This window comes from Nansenia antarctica, assembly GCF_963989245.1.
Source record: "Nansenia antarctica genome assembly, chromosome: 1".
NCBI classification, from domain to species: Eukaryota; Metazoa; Chordata; class Actinopteri; order Argentiniformes; family Microstomatidae; genus Nansenia; species Nansenia antarctica.
In genome coordinates, this window is record NC_137674.1 from 68,224,198 (window position 1) to 68,242,460 (window position 18,263).

Below are 18,263 nucleotides of genomic sequence, written 5' to 3' on the forward strand. Positions count from 1 at the left end.
CAAACAAAAAGATAGTTCTAGTGCCGGGTCGAAACACGCATTTATTAAGTTATTTTTTCGGAGTGGGGCAGTCCCACTCATATTTGTCATTTTATTGGATAGAGAGAATGAAGACAGACAGGAACGTAACGAGAAGAGGGCCTGTCAGCAGGGCATGGGCCGGATACGAGCCCATGCCGACATGGGCATAATGTGGCCCCCCCAGGTCACTCGTTGGGTTAATTTCTAATCATTTTTCAAGCATTATAACCATTTTATTGCCCTTTCCATAGTGAGTGCAGTTTCTTCTCTGTAACCTGAGACAGTTCTGTTATGTATGCATGGCCGCCTGCAGCTACAGTGCAGTTGGTTACTGTCAAGGAACGCAGAGCTAATCTTTATAGACAGCAATCTCAGACAAAAACAATCCATAATAACCACCCAACACCTGGTGCTTACATCAAACAATTACACCTCTCATCAGTGATGCATCAAGATTGATGGACAAACTCAAACTAATTAGTACAGAAGCAGTGTTCTGAAGAAGGTTGCTGAGGACCAGCGGCAGCCTTGTGTCTTCCTGGTTGTAAACAAATGTCTGTGAAAGAAGTGGTGACTGGTCAGTCCTTCTCTGTCTGTGAAAGAGGTGGTGACTGGTCAGTCCTTCTCTGTCTGTGAAAGAAGTGGTGACTGGTCAGTCCTTCTCTGTCTGTGAAAGAGGTGGTGACTGGTCAGTCCTTCTCTGTGAAAGAGGCTAGTGACTGGGTCAGTCCTTCTCTGTCTGTGAAAGAGTGCTGGTGACTGGGTCAGTCGTTCTGTCTGTGAAAGAGCGCTGGTGACTGGTTTAGCGGTGAGGGTTCTGACAAGTGATTAAGACACCTGGGTACGACCTTACCTGACCGTACCTGGGTAAGCTTTGTGATTAAGACACCTGGGTAAGACCGTATCTGGGTAAGCTTTGAGTGACTGCAGCTGAAGATGTGTGAGTCGTTGGGGCACTGCTTTCTTTCCCTGATGAGGCCCCTTCTAATTTTTACAATAAAAGCTGTTTTCAATTAAGACTCCAGAAACTGAAATAATTATACAAATGATTATCCTCAAACCAGGGTTGTTTGTTATGTCATGAGATAAACCGACTCACCATGTTGGAGATCTCTGGGTAGGCCGACTCCACCAGCACCCCCCTGTTGGTGGAGACGTAGTCCACCAGCTCGTTGAGCACGGCCCGCTTGATCTCCTTGCTCTTCAGGTCGGTGACAGAGTCCATGAAGTCAAACAGCATGCAGCACTGCTGGAGCTTCTGGCTGAACAGCTCCTGCTGCTCTGTGGACGGCGCATCTGGAACCAGAGAGGACATGGAGTCAACTTCACATTTAGTGATATAGATAGATAGATAGATAGATAGATAGATAGATAGAAAGAAAGAATGGACACCAAGGGCCGGCTGCATAAAGATAGACCGAGTCTTAAGGCCAATGCACACAGCGTGCGATTTTGTCGCACGACAACATTCGATTCTCAATTCACACCACCGAAGTAGTGTGTGGGTGTGAATTGAGAATCGAATGTTGTCGTGCGACAATATCGCATCGCACGCCGTGTGCATTGTCTCATTCAAAACAATGGAATCGAATTTACGCTCTCAAGTCAAGCTTAGCCAGGGGGGAAAGTGGCTAACTTTCTAAACTCAAAATAAGTCAGTCTTAATTTTTATGCAGGCAGTCTTAATTAGACTGGTCTAACCTGAGAATATAAGAATAGTCTAAGGTGTAGACCAGTCTTAATGTATGTTTATGCAACTGGCCGCAAGTCTATGTTTACCGGGAAAACACAAAACATAGCTCTACATCCCCACAAACGCTCAACTATACCCAAAGACGACTATGTGAAGGCTACATGAGAAACGTTCCATGATTATAACATAAAGTGAGGCTGAAACTCAAGCTTATTGTAATCCTGTCAATGCTGCTGTCAATGTTGCTGTCAATGGAGGTCTAACTTAACCTAGCATTGTCAGACAAACAGGAATTTGGAACATGGTCTTCTGTGGCTCAGGTGGTAGAGCATGGCGCTAAGAATGCTTATGTTGTGGGTAGGGATGGGACGATTATCGTTTTTATCGTTAATCGCGATAAAAACACCCGCGATAACTTAATAGTGGAGAATTTTAATTATTTGAATAATCGTCATAATCGTATGTTATGAATAAACTGTGTTTAACAAATGTCTGGCGCTATTTTTCAGCCTAGTCTACATTACTTTTGCAGTCAAGTTAGCGACTGTTACTGTAATATAATTGCAATTCCTCACATGAGCCGTGCGCGAATATCCTCACAGAACTTGTCTCGCGCTATTGTTCAGCCTGCATGGGTAACGTTACTGTCAAGTCAGCTTTGTCAGTCAGTCACTAGGTAACATATGCTAGCCTTCTCACCATGGATGGTGAAAAGCTTTAGACGGGATACTGTCATTGGCCTTCCTTGTTATTACCAGGCAGTGACAGTCTATGGCTGCAAAAGGCACGGTCGCCCCTAAGCTTTAGCAAATATATTGTGGTATGTGGTTTAGTTAACACTGTTCAGCACTTGAGGTTACATGCAATGCATGACTTGTGCTATAGGCTAAATACAATTATTAAAGCGGCAAGTAGCAAGTGTGCGCATCAAAGGCATTAGGCACGTAACATCCATGCTGTAACAACTTTGCCCGAACCCCCTGCGAGGACCCGGGGAACAACGGTACGCCCCCCGCGGCTGCTATCAGACTGGCCGCGGGAGTGAGTGTTGAGGGAGAGAGGAGACGGCAACCGTTGCTCGCCATAGACTGTATCCCTACTCGTCTCTCCTGAGCTCGGTTGTAACGTGAACCGTGGAATACAGGATATGTTAGATGCTTTACAGTAATTCCCCAAATGACCAGAAAAGGAAGTTAGATTTGTCGCTGGTCGCTTTTGACTAATTAAGTCGCCAAGGGGCTCTGGAAGTTGGCAACACTGGGAGTGCGTTCTTTAAACTTCCTTGGGTACGTTAATGAAAGGTGCTGATTGGCCGAAAAGGAATTGCTCTTTCTTAAGGACCCGGATTATGGCCAGAGATATGTGCCACTAGAATCTGAATTACTGACTTAATGTCCTAAAAATACAACAAAATCTAAGTGAAAGTGATTACAGTGTGTTTTATTGGCATTAAAAAATATATATTATAATAATATCGCGATAATATCGTGGATCGCGATTATTTTGCCCGCGATAATCGTGACATGACATTTTCTAATCGTCCCACCCCTAGTTGTGGGTTCGATTCCCGCTGGAACCATATACATATACTGAAAAATGTATGCACTCACTGCAATGTAAGTCGCTTTGGTTAAAAGCGTCAGCTAAATGGTATATATAATAATATAAAATAATTTCTGAATGAGAAAATGTTCAGACATTTAAGGTCTTTCTCAAGTTCACACTGTACACTGGCCTGTATTGAAGGTTTGGAATGATAGCATATAGCCCAAATTACAACAATAGCTAATAATTATAACAACAGCTACTAGTTCAGCCGGTGGAGCGCAAAAGCTTGATAAGACCTTTTAGTGAGCGTGAGTAAACAGTCTAAACACTGCCGTCCGATGTTGACTGATAACCACGTTTACGCAGCCAAATAACGCCTTGAAGGTGAGGGGGAGTAGATTAGGCTACTCGTGGCGCTTAGGTGGCGTAACGGGTTAAGCGTCGGCCATGTAACCACAGGGTTCCCGGTTCGATTCCGGCCGTGGACACATCCTGCATGTCATCCCTCTTCTCTCTCTCACCCATCCTTCCTGTCAAAATCTCTACTGTCTATATAAAGAAAAATATGAGTGGGACTGCCCCGAAAAAATAACTTACAAATAAAATACATTTAAAAAGATAGATAAGATTAGGCTACTCAGAATAAACAAAAAGGGCAAAAGACCCCAATGAGTTAAGGTGAGTTAACCATCTAAAAGCATAATTATACAATTTAATCCATGGAGGTCATAGTTGTTCCAATAGACATGGATTACCAGAGATGTACTTTGGCTGTGCAACACAAAGGAAGTCCAAGTCACTCTAGGCTTTTATAATGAAGCCATTTATGGATTAGACAGCGAGAGTGTGCGCGAGGGTTATTAGAGCTGTCAAACTTGACCCCGGCCAGGCTATAAACAGAATTTGGCAGTCACCCAAAAGCGTCATGACACAGTGTACAGCACGGCATAGTATAGCTAGCGCATGGCTAGCCGAGCACCAAGGCTAGCCACCTATAAGGGATAGCCACCTAGCAGGGTTAGCCACCTAGCAGGGTTAGCCACCTAGCAGGGTTAGCCTAGGGGCTAGCCCGCTGATACAAGGAGGATGCGGCCTTTAACAACAAAAAAACAGCCGGTCTGATTTACGACCACTGGAAAACCAAACACCTCCAGGTTCTGCACATGCAGTCACTCTCCATGCAAATCCCATGTTGGCTCAGTTAAATGTATTAGCTTCAGGAAGGAAGTGCCCCACCACCACCTGACAGACTGTGCACCCACCACCATACCCTTCTAGTGTGGTCTGTCAAAACAATCTAATCAGGGCTCTATCGTGGACATGTTTTGACCCTCACAGAAGTGTGTGTGTGTGTGTGTGTGTGTGTGTGTGTGTGGGGGTGGGGGTATTCTATTTTGAACTCAAGTCAATACTATTCTGTGGTCCAAGGCAACGCTGCAGTACAGCAATGAACAGTGACAGAGCCGAGATGAGTGTTGGACTCATTCAGAAGAGGCCGGGGGAGTCTAGCTGAGCCACACAGCGCGCCGTACTGTCAGAGCACCCTGTCTTAGTTATGAATGACAGGGCTGGATGGGAACACAATGAGCAGAGTGAGAGAGGGAGGGAGGGAGGGAGAGAGAGCGAAAGAAAGAATAGAGAGCGCCTGTACACACTGCTAAACAGGATACGCCTGTCATAAAGAAATATGCTGCTTCATCTGGAAGCTTCTTTCCTTTCCCCTCCCAGCAGGCAAGTCATCACTTCTTTCTGTCAGACAGCCATCTACATATCACCATGTAATACCTTCATTTTAAATCTAATTAAACTTAACTTAAAAATACTGAACCGTTGAACCGTTACCGTATCAAAAGTGAAGCGAGGACAACATTTTTATAATTAGATATAATTTCAGGAAATGTATATTGTAAACCGAATACAGTAAACTGACGACCCATCTCTTCAGGTTACATCTTAACTGCTCCTCCCGAGACATCTACTACCCCCCAGCACTGTGTCTTGGACTGTTTCTCCAGTGTCTATAAAACAACGACTGCCAATGGCCCCTGGCCTGAGCTAGATTACTCTTCCTGCTACGACTGGTGGATTGATGATTCACTTGCAATATATCGATTGTAAGTCGCTTTGGAATAAGGCATCTGCTAAATGCCAAAAATATAAATGTAAATGTAAATGTAAACAGTCACTAGATAATGCATGGCCATGGCAGGTAACTCCCCATCACACCAGTAAACCAAGTACGCTCAAGAACGAACACAACATAACAGGGATTAGCTCAACCGAAAGTGAAAAACGTGGGTGTCTGTTGTTCTGTATTTATTTCATTTAGACATTGTAAATGTTTCTCAGTGCAAGACCTGAAAACTAAGAGGTACATAAACACAGGCCTGTGAAACCCATGCCAACCACACTTTACAAACGCCTCATCAAACATTAACTATGCTGGCAGCAGTGATGCACAATGTTCACCAACAGAGCCCGTTTCTCTTTCACTGATGCTGTAAATACACAGCTCACATAGGACAGATCCATAATGCCACAGGGGTGATTATTGATCCTGATGCTTTCTATCACATAGCAAAATGATTAAGGAACATTAAGTAGCCTACTAATAAAATAAAAAATTAAATAAATAAAACAAGCTAAAATGGAGAGAACTGCACTATTTTTCTTCCAAACTCTAAACAAGCATGAAAACATCAACCACATCATTCTCCATAATCCCATCATGTACATTTTTGGTCTTCATGTTCTGGTCCTCTAATACAGAGGTTCCCAAAGTGGGTGCCGCCAAATCTGCTCGTAAAAAAAAAAAAAAGTATAATATTAAATAATAATAATAATACATTAATAACCGTTTGTTTATTACATGTGCAATGGAGTTCATAAGCAAATAAAATATATATTTCTCAGATTTGAAAGATATTAATTTACTAACTAGGCCTACTAGTTACTAACTAACTACTCCTCACTGAAGTCTTGGACCAAGCGGTGAAAATTGTTAATTATGTCAAATCACGCCCGCTGAAGTCACGGCTGTTCAGCACATTGTGCAATGAGATGGGGTCCGAGCATGAGGGGCTCTTATTACACACAGAGGTCCGCTGGCTGTCGCGGGGCAAGGTGTTATCCCGTGTCTATGAGCTCCGAGATGAACTGATAACTTTTGTCAGTGAGCACGACTTGCCATACAAAGAACAATTGGAAGATGAATCGTGGTGGATTAAGCTTGCTTATCTGGCAGATATTTTTAGCCACCTTAATGACCTCAACATAAAAATGCAAGGGAAGGCTGAGAATATCCTGACAGCGACAGACAAACTGAACGGATTCCGATCCAAATTGAGACGGTGGCAAGACGGGGTGGCCAAGAAAAACATTGAAATGTTTACGTTGACGGCCAATGACGCAGCACACAAGTCAGCGTCTTTCTTGAATCTGATCGCTGCGCACCTCCGTATGCTGGAGGAGAGATTTGAGTCCTATTTCCCTCCAATGAACGAAGACTTCGACTGGCTCCGGGATCCGTTCAACCCCCTCTCATCAGCATCAGCCGCTAGTTTGAGCAGCAAAGCTCCAGATGAACTGGCAGAGCTCATTATGGGCCGCACACTGAAGCTCAAACATGGTGAGCTAGGTTTGGATAGGTTTTGGCTGCTTGTGGGACATGAATATCCATCTCTCTCAGAGAGCGCCATCAATGTGCTTTTACCCTTCCCAACCTCCTACTTGTGCGAGCTGGCTTTTTCTTCTCGTCAAGAACAAGACACGCACGCGTCTGTCAGTGGAACAGGACCTGCGTGTCGCGCTGTCCACCATCTCTCCCCGCATAGAGACTCTGCTCCCAAAAGCAGGCGCATGTGTCCCACTAATGCGCACAACATATTTCTTTGCTTTATTTCTCTAAATTTTTACAATTCTGTCATGATTATTATTGTTAAATTATTATAGTTGTGAGTTACCCGTTTGGTTCAGATGTGAAATAATAATCTCAGAATGAGCATTGAAATGAGAATTACATTTTAAGGCATTATTTTAAGCCCCCCAAAAAAGCATTGTTCCATTGATTGATTATACAGGCCTTTGATATTTTATTTGTGTGAAGAATTCCCTCTGAGTCTCCTCCCATATTGTACAATCCTTGAGGGCCACAATTTTATTTAATTTAGCGATAGTTTGACTGACCTATGCATTCTTGCCCGTCCATTACAGTTAATTTATGACTTTTATTATCTTGTTAAAATTCATTGGGGCAATACCGTACTTATGTATTATATATAAACACACATTTTCAAACCAATTCATCGTGTATTGTTTTTAGTTTAAGCTCCGAGGCATTTTTAAAATCTTCGTAGAGTTGGGGTGCCTTGGAGAAGGGGGAAGCTTCAGGGGTGCCTTGGTTAAAAAAAGTTTGGGAACCTCTGCTCTAATAGCACGTCTTTACTGTAACGGTTTTCAATAGACTGGGCCTGTTGCATCACAAAGGACAAGCTGTTCTCTCTCTCTTACGACCACAGATCTCACTGATCTCTGTTCACTGCGGCTGTTTCCTCTCCCGCTAGCCTACACTCTACACACAGCAAACGTGGCAAAAACACTTCATAGTTTCTCAAACACAAAGCATGAGACTGAAACATTAACACATACATCTCCAAAACAAACACACATTCTTGCTGCAGGGTCAGCCAGAGACGGGCGGGATGGGATGGGGACAGGTTAAACCATGATGACAGACAAAAGGGGGAGTTGGGAGTTGTTTTAACCGCTGAGTTTCTCTCGTTGAGAGGTGACACATTTCTAAAATGACATAACCAAACAGACGTAGACCTTTACAACAGAGCAGGGTGGAGAGAATGAAGAGAATTCACAGGCGCAGCGCCAAGTGTTCCACAGGAGTCGACCTCCGAGTTCCACACCAAATGAAAACATGCCGGCGGCATTGGAGGTGTGACGCAACAAAACCCCTGAATACAGAATATTGGTTGCTGCTGTGCAGACACACCTTAGGAAAGACACACCTACTGCATACCTGCCCTGAGGAGCGGTGTGTGTGTGTGTGTGTATGCCTTGCAGGGCTGCCCCCTGGGAATCCAACATAGCACACATGAGCTGCACTCCACCACAACAGGAGTTGTGCCTTAATGCCTACATTCCAAGCACAGAGCAGCACCCGTTGTGTCGGGGGTTCGCATCCGTTTACAGACATTTCTTTTTACCCCTCCCTTTTCCTGAGTAGCAGGCATCCTTATCCTGTACTGCGCACACGCGCGTACACACACTCCTCTGTGAGGAAAGAAGAAATCGACAGGTCGAATCGGCCTTTGTCTGGGGCTGGGGGGTTTCATCGGGGGCAGGAGCGCTGGATTCCAATCTTAATGAGGGTGCAGTAACTGTCTGTTTCATTCTTTACCTCGTTAAACAGCCTCTGATTTAGCCCTGGGCAAGGTAACTGCACTCCCTGGCCACTTCTTCACCATCAGACAGGAGCCCCAGAGCTCCTCTAGCACAGAGCATTTTCAGGTGATGTGCTGACTGCCCTTAAGAGGATGGGGGAAAAAAGGTCCCCATCGCTTCATAATCTTTAGGCATGTTCTATTCTTCTCTCGTTTTATACCTGACCTTGACAGAGCGCATGCATGCAAATGTTCCCAGACAGACAGACAACGTTTGTTGTAGCCTATAACTGTGTCTGACGCAGTAAAAACAGGAATAGGCCCGGTCCCAGATCTGTGCTTCTTTTAGCCAACTAATACCCACTTTTGGAAACTAGTCACACTACTAAACACTCTTAAACTGTGTTCAGCCAGCGCAATACAGGCACACAGTGCAATGTTCTCTGTAAGCTGTCTGAAGAGGACCCGGATTGCCTCTAAATAGACATCCGCCTGTTCACAGGGAATCTTCCAGAACCTTCTGGGAGCAGCCGTGACTGGGCCTGCGAAACACAGCCTGACGTGAGATTCTTCTCCCCATCCGTAGCTATTTTTGCCCTCTGGAAAAGAAAAAAAAGAAGAAAAAACCCACTGCTTTGTTGCACACATTCCTAATCCTAGGAGGGCTTTTGGGGGGAAAGAAATATTTTCACCAGCCCCCATCACCAACAAGGTCTGGGATGAGCACAGCGAGGACAAGACAGAGTTTGGGAGATTTAGATAACGCGCTGTTATCAGACTCACACAGTGGACCACATGGAGTTTTCCCTCAGAGGAAAGGGAAACGTTCAACTTTCTTATTCTGAAGCGACAACGTTAATCACTAGCAAGGCAAGTGAACCCCCCCCCAATCCCCAGGAGGTGGAATGGTACTCTCATCTTGGTATCAGATTAGCGATGACTGAGCGGTCGCAATCTAATAACATTTACCATCATCCGTTATATGACAATTAGCGTGGGGTAGGCTATATTCAGGAGGGAAATTCTCTTTTTGCTAATTATATTGACAACAACATCGGCACTGCAGATCAACAGGCTTACTCTAATTACCCTAGTTCCCTTGCTGCTTAATTGATTGGTGAACATGCAGAAAGCTTTTGTTTCATAACAGACCTTTGCATCGTTGATGGCTTGGGAGAGATTCATTGACAAATCAATCTCACTCAAAGTGTTAACATGCGAGTGTCGTCTCATAACCACACACTGTCATCTGAGACCGTGTGAGAGATTTTTTATTTTTTAAAGGAGAGAGAGGAGAGGGAGAGAGAGATAGGGAACAAAACAGATCGTGTAGTGGAGAGAAATGCCATGAAGAGATGGGAGCCGATAAGCCGTCATGAGTTCAGGACCTTGTGTGAGTGTGTGTTTGTCTGCCGTTTGTTAAACAGTGTTTTCAGCGCAGAGAGACACCTGCACCTGAGCTGGAGGAGGCGGGAGTGACTGACAGGCTTTAAGCTCGTTAGCATCTCAGTAGCAGCAACATGACCTGAGGTAACTGAGCAGCCCTTCCACCCCCCCACCACCTCCCACCTCCCCACCCCACTGCAAAGAAAAACAAAAAAAACAAACAGCTCTTAACTGTTGGATTTCAGTAGCAGAACGATTGTTTGAGCAGAACGTATTGAAATTGCAGAGTGATGTGTTTTTGCTAACAGACCTATTGAAAAAGCTTGATACTAGTCGGGTTGGACGGTTTTACAATTAAACCGAAAACTGGGGTCTCTAAATATAGCAACGTTTTTTTATCAAAACCGTCATTCTTTTTTATTTAGTTTTTTATTATTATTTTAAAAATTGTATCACAACGTCATAAATTGCTATACCGTACATAATAAACGCTTTAAGAGTGTGTGGTTGAAGATGCTATGAAAGTGATTTTTGTAAACAATGTAATTTGTCAATAAATGAACTGTCTAAAAAGACGTGTCACATGACAGCTTCTCCTCAGAACGGAGAATTAGGGAACAGTGTTGCCTGATTTGTCGGATTCCCTCCCAATTGGGTTACTTATGATCACACTGGGCGTTTTTTTGACTGTGGTTGGGCTAGAAATCAATCCCATCTAGCAACACAGTTTGTTGGTCCCTGAAATACAGCAACTTCTGCAATATGGACGCATTTCGTTTTATAACCGAATGACAAAGTGAGCCAGCAAATGTTGACGAGGCTGTGTAGGATTTGCATGAGAGCAACTCATTGCAGCAAACCTGCTCTGCATTCAGAAACACAGGCCTCGGCTCAGATTGTAGATTGTTGTCACTTAGCAACCAAATATCACATTGGCCTTGACGGGTACGGAGTGCTACTTTAAGTTTGTGTCACTCACTAAATATATCGTACATGGTTATTCAAGGAGCCGCTGAAAGGTTTATGAGGCATTTTTACGGCACTATCTGCTTTCGTTTAAAGAGCAGCTCAGTTATTAGGAAAGAATTGCTGGCCTTCCCTGGGTGGAGCAAAGACCGAGAGGACCCAGAGCAGACACAGAGGACCCAGAGCAGACACAGAGGACCCAGAGCAGACACAGAGGACCCAGAGCAGACACAGAGGACCCAGAGCAGACACAGAGGACCCAGAGCAGACACAGAGAACCCAGAGCAGACACAGAGGACCCAGAGCAGACACAAGAGGATCCAGTGCAGTATCAGGCTCAGCATCTATACACAGGGAACGGGATATGTCAGTGTTGATGGGGGGGGGCAGGGATGGTTGTGCTGAAGTCAGCAGTCTTGTGAGGGGATGGCTGCGATTATGCAACTACTTTCCATTTCAGTGGCTTGTGAGTTGTGTGGGTTGTGTGCGGCCAGTGGCTGATGTGTGGCGAGTTGGACAGTCTGCTTTCGGCTGATTTCTGCCTCAGCAGCATGCAGCAGCCATGCGAGATGAAGCTGGCCTGCAGAAATGCAATGTTTAGCTAAGAAAGAAAACAAAAACAAAAGTAAATATGGTTTTTCCCCCCCCCCATTGAGGATAATCGTCACTGGGTCTTGTAAAGTGGAACTGTGAAATTATAATGTGCCCAAAACTTGTCGTCCCCCCCCACCTCATCACATCTCCTGTGTAAATCTGAGATGTTATTCTTTCCATTTGATTTCCTCCAGAAGAACTGGTTAAGTGCAGAGACGGACTAATCACAGGTCTAACTAAAATGGTAAATGGACTGACTTATACAGACTGACTTATATAGGACTGACTTATATAGACTGACTTATATAGCGCCTTATTCCTAAAGTCTTTACAACGGCCTCTCATTCACCCATTCACACACACATTCACACACCAATGGCGGCAAGCTACCAGGCAAGGCGCAGACCCGCTCATTGGGAGCAATTTTTTGGGTTCAGTGTCTTGCCCAAGGACACCTCAACATGTGGCCAGCCGGGGTTCGAACCGCCGATAGACGCTAGCTCTACCTCCTGCGCCGCAGCCACCCATTTAGGTCTAACTTCTCTGCGCTGTGATCCCCCTCTGTCTCCTTTTCTCATTCCTACTGTGTCGATAGATGTAAAAACAAACACAAAAAGGGAGTGGAATTCAGCCAAAAATGTGGCATTCTTTTTGGAGATTGTAGTGTTTATAATTAGCTTAGTTAAAAGGGATAGTTTTTCAATGGTATTTTTCAATGTGTTGCTCTAGTCCTCTATGCACTAGGGATGGACGGTTTTTCGGTTAAACCGAAAACCGGGGTTTATAAAAATAGAAACGGTTTTTTATCAAAACCGTCTGAAACCGGATTCTTTTTTTTTTTTTTTTCCTATGTTGTTCAAAGAATAAAACTGGAACATGTCACATGTTTGTCGTGTGTGAAAATAACAATGATACAGTCTGAATCTGCCGCGCAATGAGTGAGAGGTTTGGTCAGTTGTGAAGAATAACTGAGGATTAATATCTAATTGGGATTATATTTAAGGGTAACGAATCACTCTATGGGAAAGATAGTTGCCTTCAGTTATTGGTAGATAGGAAAGGTTTTTTACAATTACTCGCTTACATTTATTTAATAAGATCATTTTCGCTGCTCTCTGTAAAGCGCATTGGGTCACTTTTGTGAGAAATGCGCTATAGAAAGAAAATGTGATTTGATTTGATATCAATCAATCAATCAAACTTTATTTATGTTCTATAGCACAAATCATGCATTGAATGTAACTCCAAGTGCAGTATTTACTAAACCACAATATAATAAAACAAGAGCTATACGGATCAAGAGTGTTTGTGCACAGCACCACTGTGTGTGAAGGCGCTACTGAAAGTGATGACAGAACGCATGTCTCAGAAGATACGCGGTCACTTAGTGACGCAAAGGTAGTTCTGTATTTATCTCTAGTACATTTATTTTGAAAGCTCTATTTTGACAGCTCTACCATGGGCACTTTTATTTTGATGGGGCATTCTTTGTTGATTGACTTACGACAGTTCAGGACGAGTCAGTCTCGCGGCATGTGGTTTTTATGAAAAGCTTTAAGTATGTTCACTGCATAATTCTAAGTCTAATATTTCAGTGATTATTGAGCAGTATTCAAATATTTAAATACATTGAGCAGCAGCTGAAACTTTGTCTAAGAACCAAGATATTGAGAAAGCAGTTCATTCAATGAAGACGCTGTTCCAAGAGATGATCTTCCGTGCAGGCGAGCACCCTGGATCAGCGGAGCTGGTGTGTTAAGAGTTCATGTGTTTTCATGTATGGTGTAGCTTACAAAAGTCTGCCTTTCCACTTATATTTGTGAAACTAAGTAGCCTAAATGTGTTGCGACTGTGCTTACGGTGTTTTAATGGTGTTCGACATGAGTGTATTGTAGCAGTAGGGCTCAATTATTAGAATTTATTTTTATTTATTTTTCGTTTTTTTTTTTTTTTTTTTCCTTTCGTTTTTCGGTTAACCGGAAAACCGCGGTTTTAGTCTTTGACGGTTTTTCGGTTTCAATAATTGGAAACCGTCCATCCCTACTATGCACTAAATCTATTAGGCCTACTCTGTGCCTGGATAAAGGCCTATTCTAAGACAGGATTAGAGTAAGATACCTTCATTTGATGATCACACTTTTAATTAAGGGGTTCTGTAAGTGTTACCGGAATTCCACTCACCTTACCTAACCCTTAGGGAACAAAAGAACTGGTTAAAGCAGTTATCCTAGTCACAGCTTCTAATGCACATTCATAACGAGCAGGAATGAAAAGGATCATCATCGTGTACGTCATTGAATAACAATTTAATTCCACCAGAATGGAATTCTATGAGCCCCATGATACCATGGTATTCTTTTATACTCTGCACATTAGATACTGTATACTAGCTCAATGTATATAGCTCATAACTGTATATTGCCCATAACTGTATATAGGCTACCTCTAAACTATACTGATGTTTACAATACTACCTCTGTACATACTGTATATTACAGAGATGCCCATCACTGCTATTCTTGTTCTATTTATATTAGGGATGCACGATATTATCGGCCCGACAATGGGAAATTAATGTTTATCGGTATTTATCGGTTTTAAAAATTTTAGCCGATATTTAACCGATAATATGAAGCCGGAAATATTTCTGCTTCCGGTTTCCGCGCTCATGCTGCTGCGCCTGCGTACAGGCACGCAGTGTATAGACGAGACGAGAGCGAAACATGCCTTCCCCGGTGTGTCTGACATTCTTCAGTTTCTGAGGCAGATAGTGCAGGTTCAGCGTTTGCAATTTGCAACACATGTTCGACAAAAGTTCGGAGAGGAGGGCAAAGGTCTACGAGTTACAACACAACGAATCTCATAAGTCACCTTAAGATTCACCATTGCAAGCACGCTGTATGGAAGGAATATCAAGCACTAGGTAGCCTAGCCGCGGTGGTAGCCTAGCCTTCAGAAGGTAGCCTAGCCGCGGTGGTAGCCTAGCCTTCAGAAGCAGTAGCCTAGCCGCGGTGGTAGCCTAGCCTTCAGAAGCAGTAGCCTAGCCGCGGTGCCTATTGAACACGCATTTGAAAACTGCAGGAAGACAGCAGACAGCTCAAAGGCCAGGGCTCGACAGTGCGACTGTTTCGGTCGCATTTGCGAGTGAATATATTTCTGTGCGACTTGGAAATACATTCAATCGCACCAGTGCGAAAAAAAAAAAAGAAAAAAAAGAAAAAAAAAACGGAACTACTGTCATGCGCAGTCAATCTTATGTTCGTTAATAAGATCACAGCGCATCTAAACCAATGCAATCCTTTGAAAACAGACACGTGACAGACACGTGACCCGCAAGTACAACAAGCGCGCATTTACATTTGAAAATCCTGTCAGAAAAAGACCGCTGTTAAAATGAATCCGATTACGGCATACTTTAGCAAGAAGGCTAATGTTAGCAGCGTTCCAGACAGAGAGGAGGTAGAGGGGGGTAGTGGAGTCAACATTACAGCTGGAGACGAGAGGGACGAAGAAGACAGAGACGGGGAAAGCGAGGATGAGAGCTGCCATTGACATCAGCATGGATGCTATCAAAGCGAGGTATGGGCAACAAACACTAAAGGAGCTCTGTGCTCTCTTTTGTTTTTAAAAGCATCACACCAAGGTAAATCACAAATCGATTGTGTTGACATCGCAATAAATCTTCTTTTTTAGGTTTGGTAGTTTGGTGTCAGATGAGGGCGTCAAGTCTACGCTGGACTCTTTCAAAGTCTTCAACCCTGATGCCTGGCCAAAAGACCAAGCCAGCCTACTCACTTATGGAAATGAGAGCGTTGCAGATCTGGCAAGGCATTTCCATGAGCCTCTGACAGGGTAAGAATGCATTTTAAGACATTGCATTGACAGACGTGAGACACTAGTTGCATATGTGCTAACCCAATTGCTCTCTTCTATCCTTCAGAGTGGGGTGTGATATTCCTGCCCTGCAACAGGAATGGGAAGGGCTGAAAGTACTCGTAAGCGAGAACTTCAGCGACAAAAGCTATGCTGAGCTGTGGGAGGTTCTCCTCACAAAGGACCCCTATAAGAAAGACTACCAAGTAGGGCTGCACGATTTGGGGAAAAAATCGAATTGCGATTATTTGGACAGATATCGCGATTGCGATTAATTTGCGATTATTTTTTTTTTAAATAGCAAAAAAAAAAAAAAAAAAAAAAAAGGGGAGTTTTTGTAAAGTGTGGCCATATCTCCGGCTAGGAAGGTCGTATCAACGTGCAGTTTGTTTGTACGTCTTCAGGGGACTTAGAGGCTCCCTCCTCTAGCACCCCCACAGCCCGAGCTACGAGTGAAAGAACTAAACTTACATTGGGTTGCTTTAAAGTTGGGTTGCTTTAAAATCAAGCTTCAGATTAAAACATGTGATGGAGCATTACTAACCTGACTCAGGTGGTTTGTTTCACACAACCATCTAGGAAAGCTTAATTGGAAGCTGTTTGGAAAAGGGCAGGTACTTTCAAAAAATACTTGGCAGGTGATTGGATGAATCTATCTATCACCTATTTTCAGAGAGCATTACCACATGATACCATCAAACTATTAACTGCTCTAATTCTAATGCAAGGATGAGAACTTAAAAGATATGAATTGGGACAACATATTTATTTATGTTTTTTTTAAACAGCAACACCATTTTGTTTCTCTCAACAAGTGTCTTTTTTTTTTACGTTCATTGACGTTGACGTTCATTGACGTTGAATCCGACGCGCTGTATGACGTATCCCATACGGGTAGTGGTGTTTCTCAACCCTCTCCTCGGGGCGCCCCAGCCGCTCCACATATTTGATCTGTTCCACCACCAGCACACCTGATTCAACTAATCAAGTCCAAAGCAATTATGATTTGGACTTGATTAGTTGAATCAGGTGTGCTGGTGGTGGAACAGATCAAATATGTGGAGCGGCTGGGGCGCCCCGAGGAGAGGGTTGAGAAACACATAGTGAGTTGGACTTGTGATCGGAAGGTTGTGAGTTCAAATCCCGCCTGAAACCACACCACTACTAGTGTGCCCTTGAGTAAGGCACTTAGCCCTCAGTTACTCCAGGGGGAATGTCCCTGTAATTCGTAATTGTAAATCGCTTTGGATTAAAAAAGCGTCTGCTAAATGGCAAAAAAAAAAAAAAAAAAAAATTTGTAAAAAAAAAAAAAAAAAAAAAATCGCAGGCAAATCGCAGGCTTTGCGATTAGCTAATCGCGTCATTTCAAATCGCGATTTCGATTTAAAATCGATTAATCGTGCAGCCCTACTACCAAGTAAGGCAAAGTAGATCCAGATAGCCCTACACTTAAACACATTCATGTTTATTGTATGTATGTTGTTTTTGAATAGTGAGAGGTGAGGGTTAAACATTTATTAAAAATGAAAATTGTTCTCCCCTTAGAACATACTGGAACTGGTCCAAATTATGTTGGTGCTCCCAATCTCGGCTGCCCAATGTGAGAGGGGGTTTTCAGCCCAGAACCGCATTAAAAGTGCAACCAGAAGTAGCCTGGCCGTTTCTACCACAGAAGACCTAATGCGAATCAGTTTGGAGGGGCCTCCGCTTGAGCAGTTTGATCCAAGTCCAGCGGTTGAAAGATGGCTTGATAGCTCTAAGCGGGCCAGGCGACCAGATTATCAAGACTGCTGGACCACAGACATTCTTAGCATTTAATTGCTCAGAATTTATGAATTTTATATGAAAGCCTGGGCTTAATTATTTATTTATTCATGAATCATTTATTAATAAATGAATATTCTTACTTCCCCTTTACATTGTGTGAGTCTCAATTTTTATTACGGCCAAGAGCCGGTTATGATAATTCTGATATGTTATGATTATGATCATTTGTTGTCGTCATACGAAAACTGCGCAATTTTCATTGTGCTACTGAAATTGTTGGTGTGCTACTAAATTTTTTGACATGGTAGCACAGTGCTACCTGGGGAAAAGGTAAGCGTCAAGCCCTGTCAAAGGCTCAAGCAATCAATGAAAAAATAATGGAGTCGACGACCAGCCTTTCTCTGTAGTAGAAGATAAAGGATTTCGCCAGCTAATTTCACATTTAGAGCCCCGGTATACACTCCCAAGTCGCCGCTATTTTGCAGACGTGTGCCTGCCTGCTCTGTATGATACAGTCGCCACACACATCCATAGTCTGATCGATACTAGCGTAAGCCAGATAAGTTTTACCACGGACATATGGGGCCGGTTTCACAGACAAGGCTTAAGCCTAATCCTAGACTAAAAAACATCTTCAATGGAGATTTTACATTGAAAGTGTGATTTAGTCCAGGACTAGGCTTAAGCCTTGTCTCTGAAACCAGCCCATGGACTTCTGACGTTAGTCCAGGCAGTATGCTTAGTTTGACGGCCCAGTGGCTGGATGAGGACTTCAATATGAAGACACTGCTGCATGCGCAGGAGTTCTCCGGTTCGCATACTGCGACAGCCATCCGCGGGGCTTTTGAAACCATGTTTGGAGAAGGCTTAGGTGAGCCTTTTTTGTTTCATAAAAGGAGGCCAGATCTTGGCTAAAAAAAGCATTGTGCACTGTCTATAACAGATTCTGTTTGTTAGAGGAAATAATAAATGAACATTTGAAGTCAGAAGTGTTCTCTTTGTTGTGTTAACAATAGTGATGT

The 18,263-nt window shown here is 43.4% G+C and overlaps 1 protein-coding gene across 1 annotated transcript in view; it reads right to left on the bottom strand.

Moving 5' to 3' along the window:
• The window catches only part of ppp2r5a (protein phosphatase 2, regulatory subunit B', alpha isoform), a 69,132-nt gene that overhangs the window by 27,782 nt on the left and 23,087 nt on the right, over positions 1–18,263 (bottom strand). Inside the window, exon 2 of the mRNA XM_080541161.1 lies at positions 1,121–1,317. Coding sequence (XP_080397287.1) covers positions 1,121–1,317 — 197 coding nt within the window. The remainder of the gene's footprint in view (positions 1–1,120; positions 1,318–18,263) is intronic.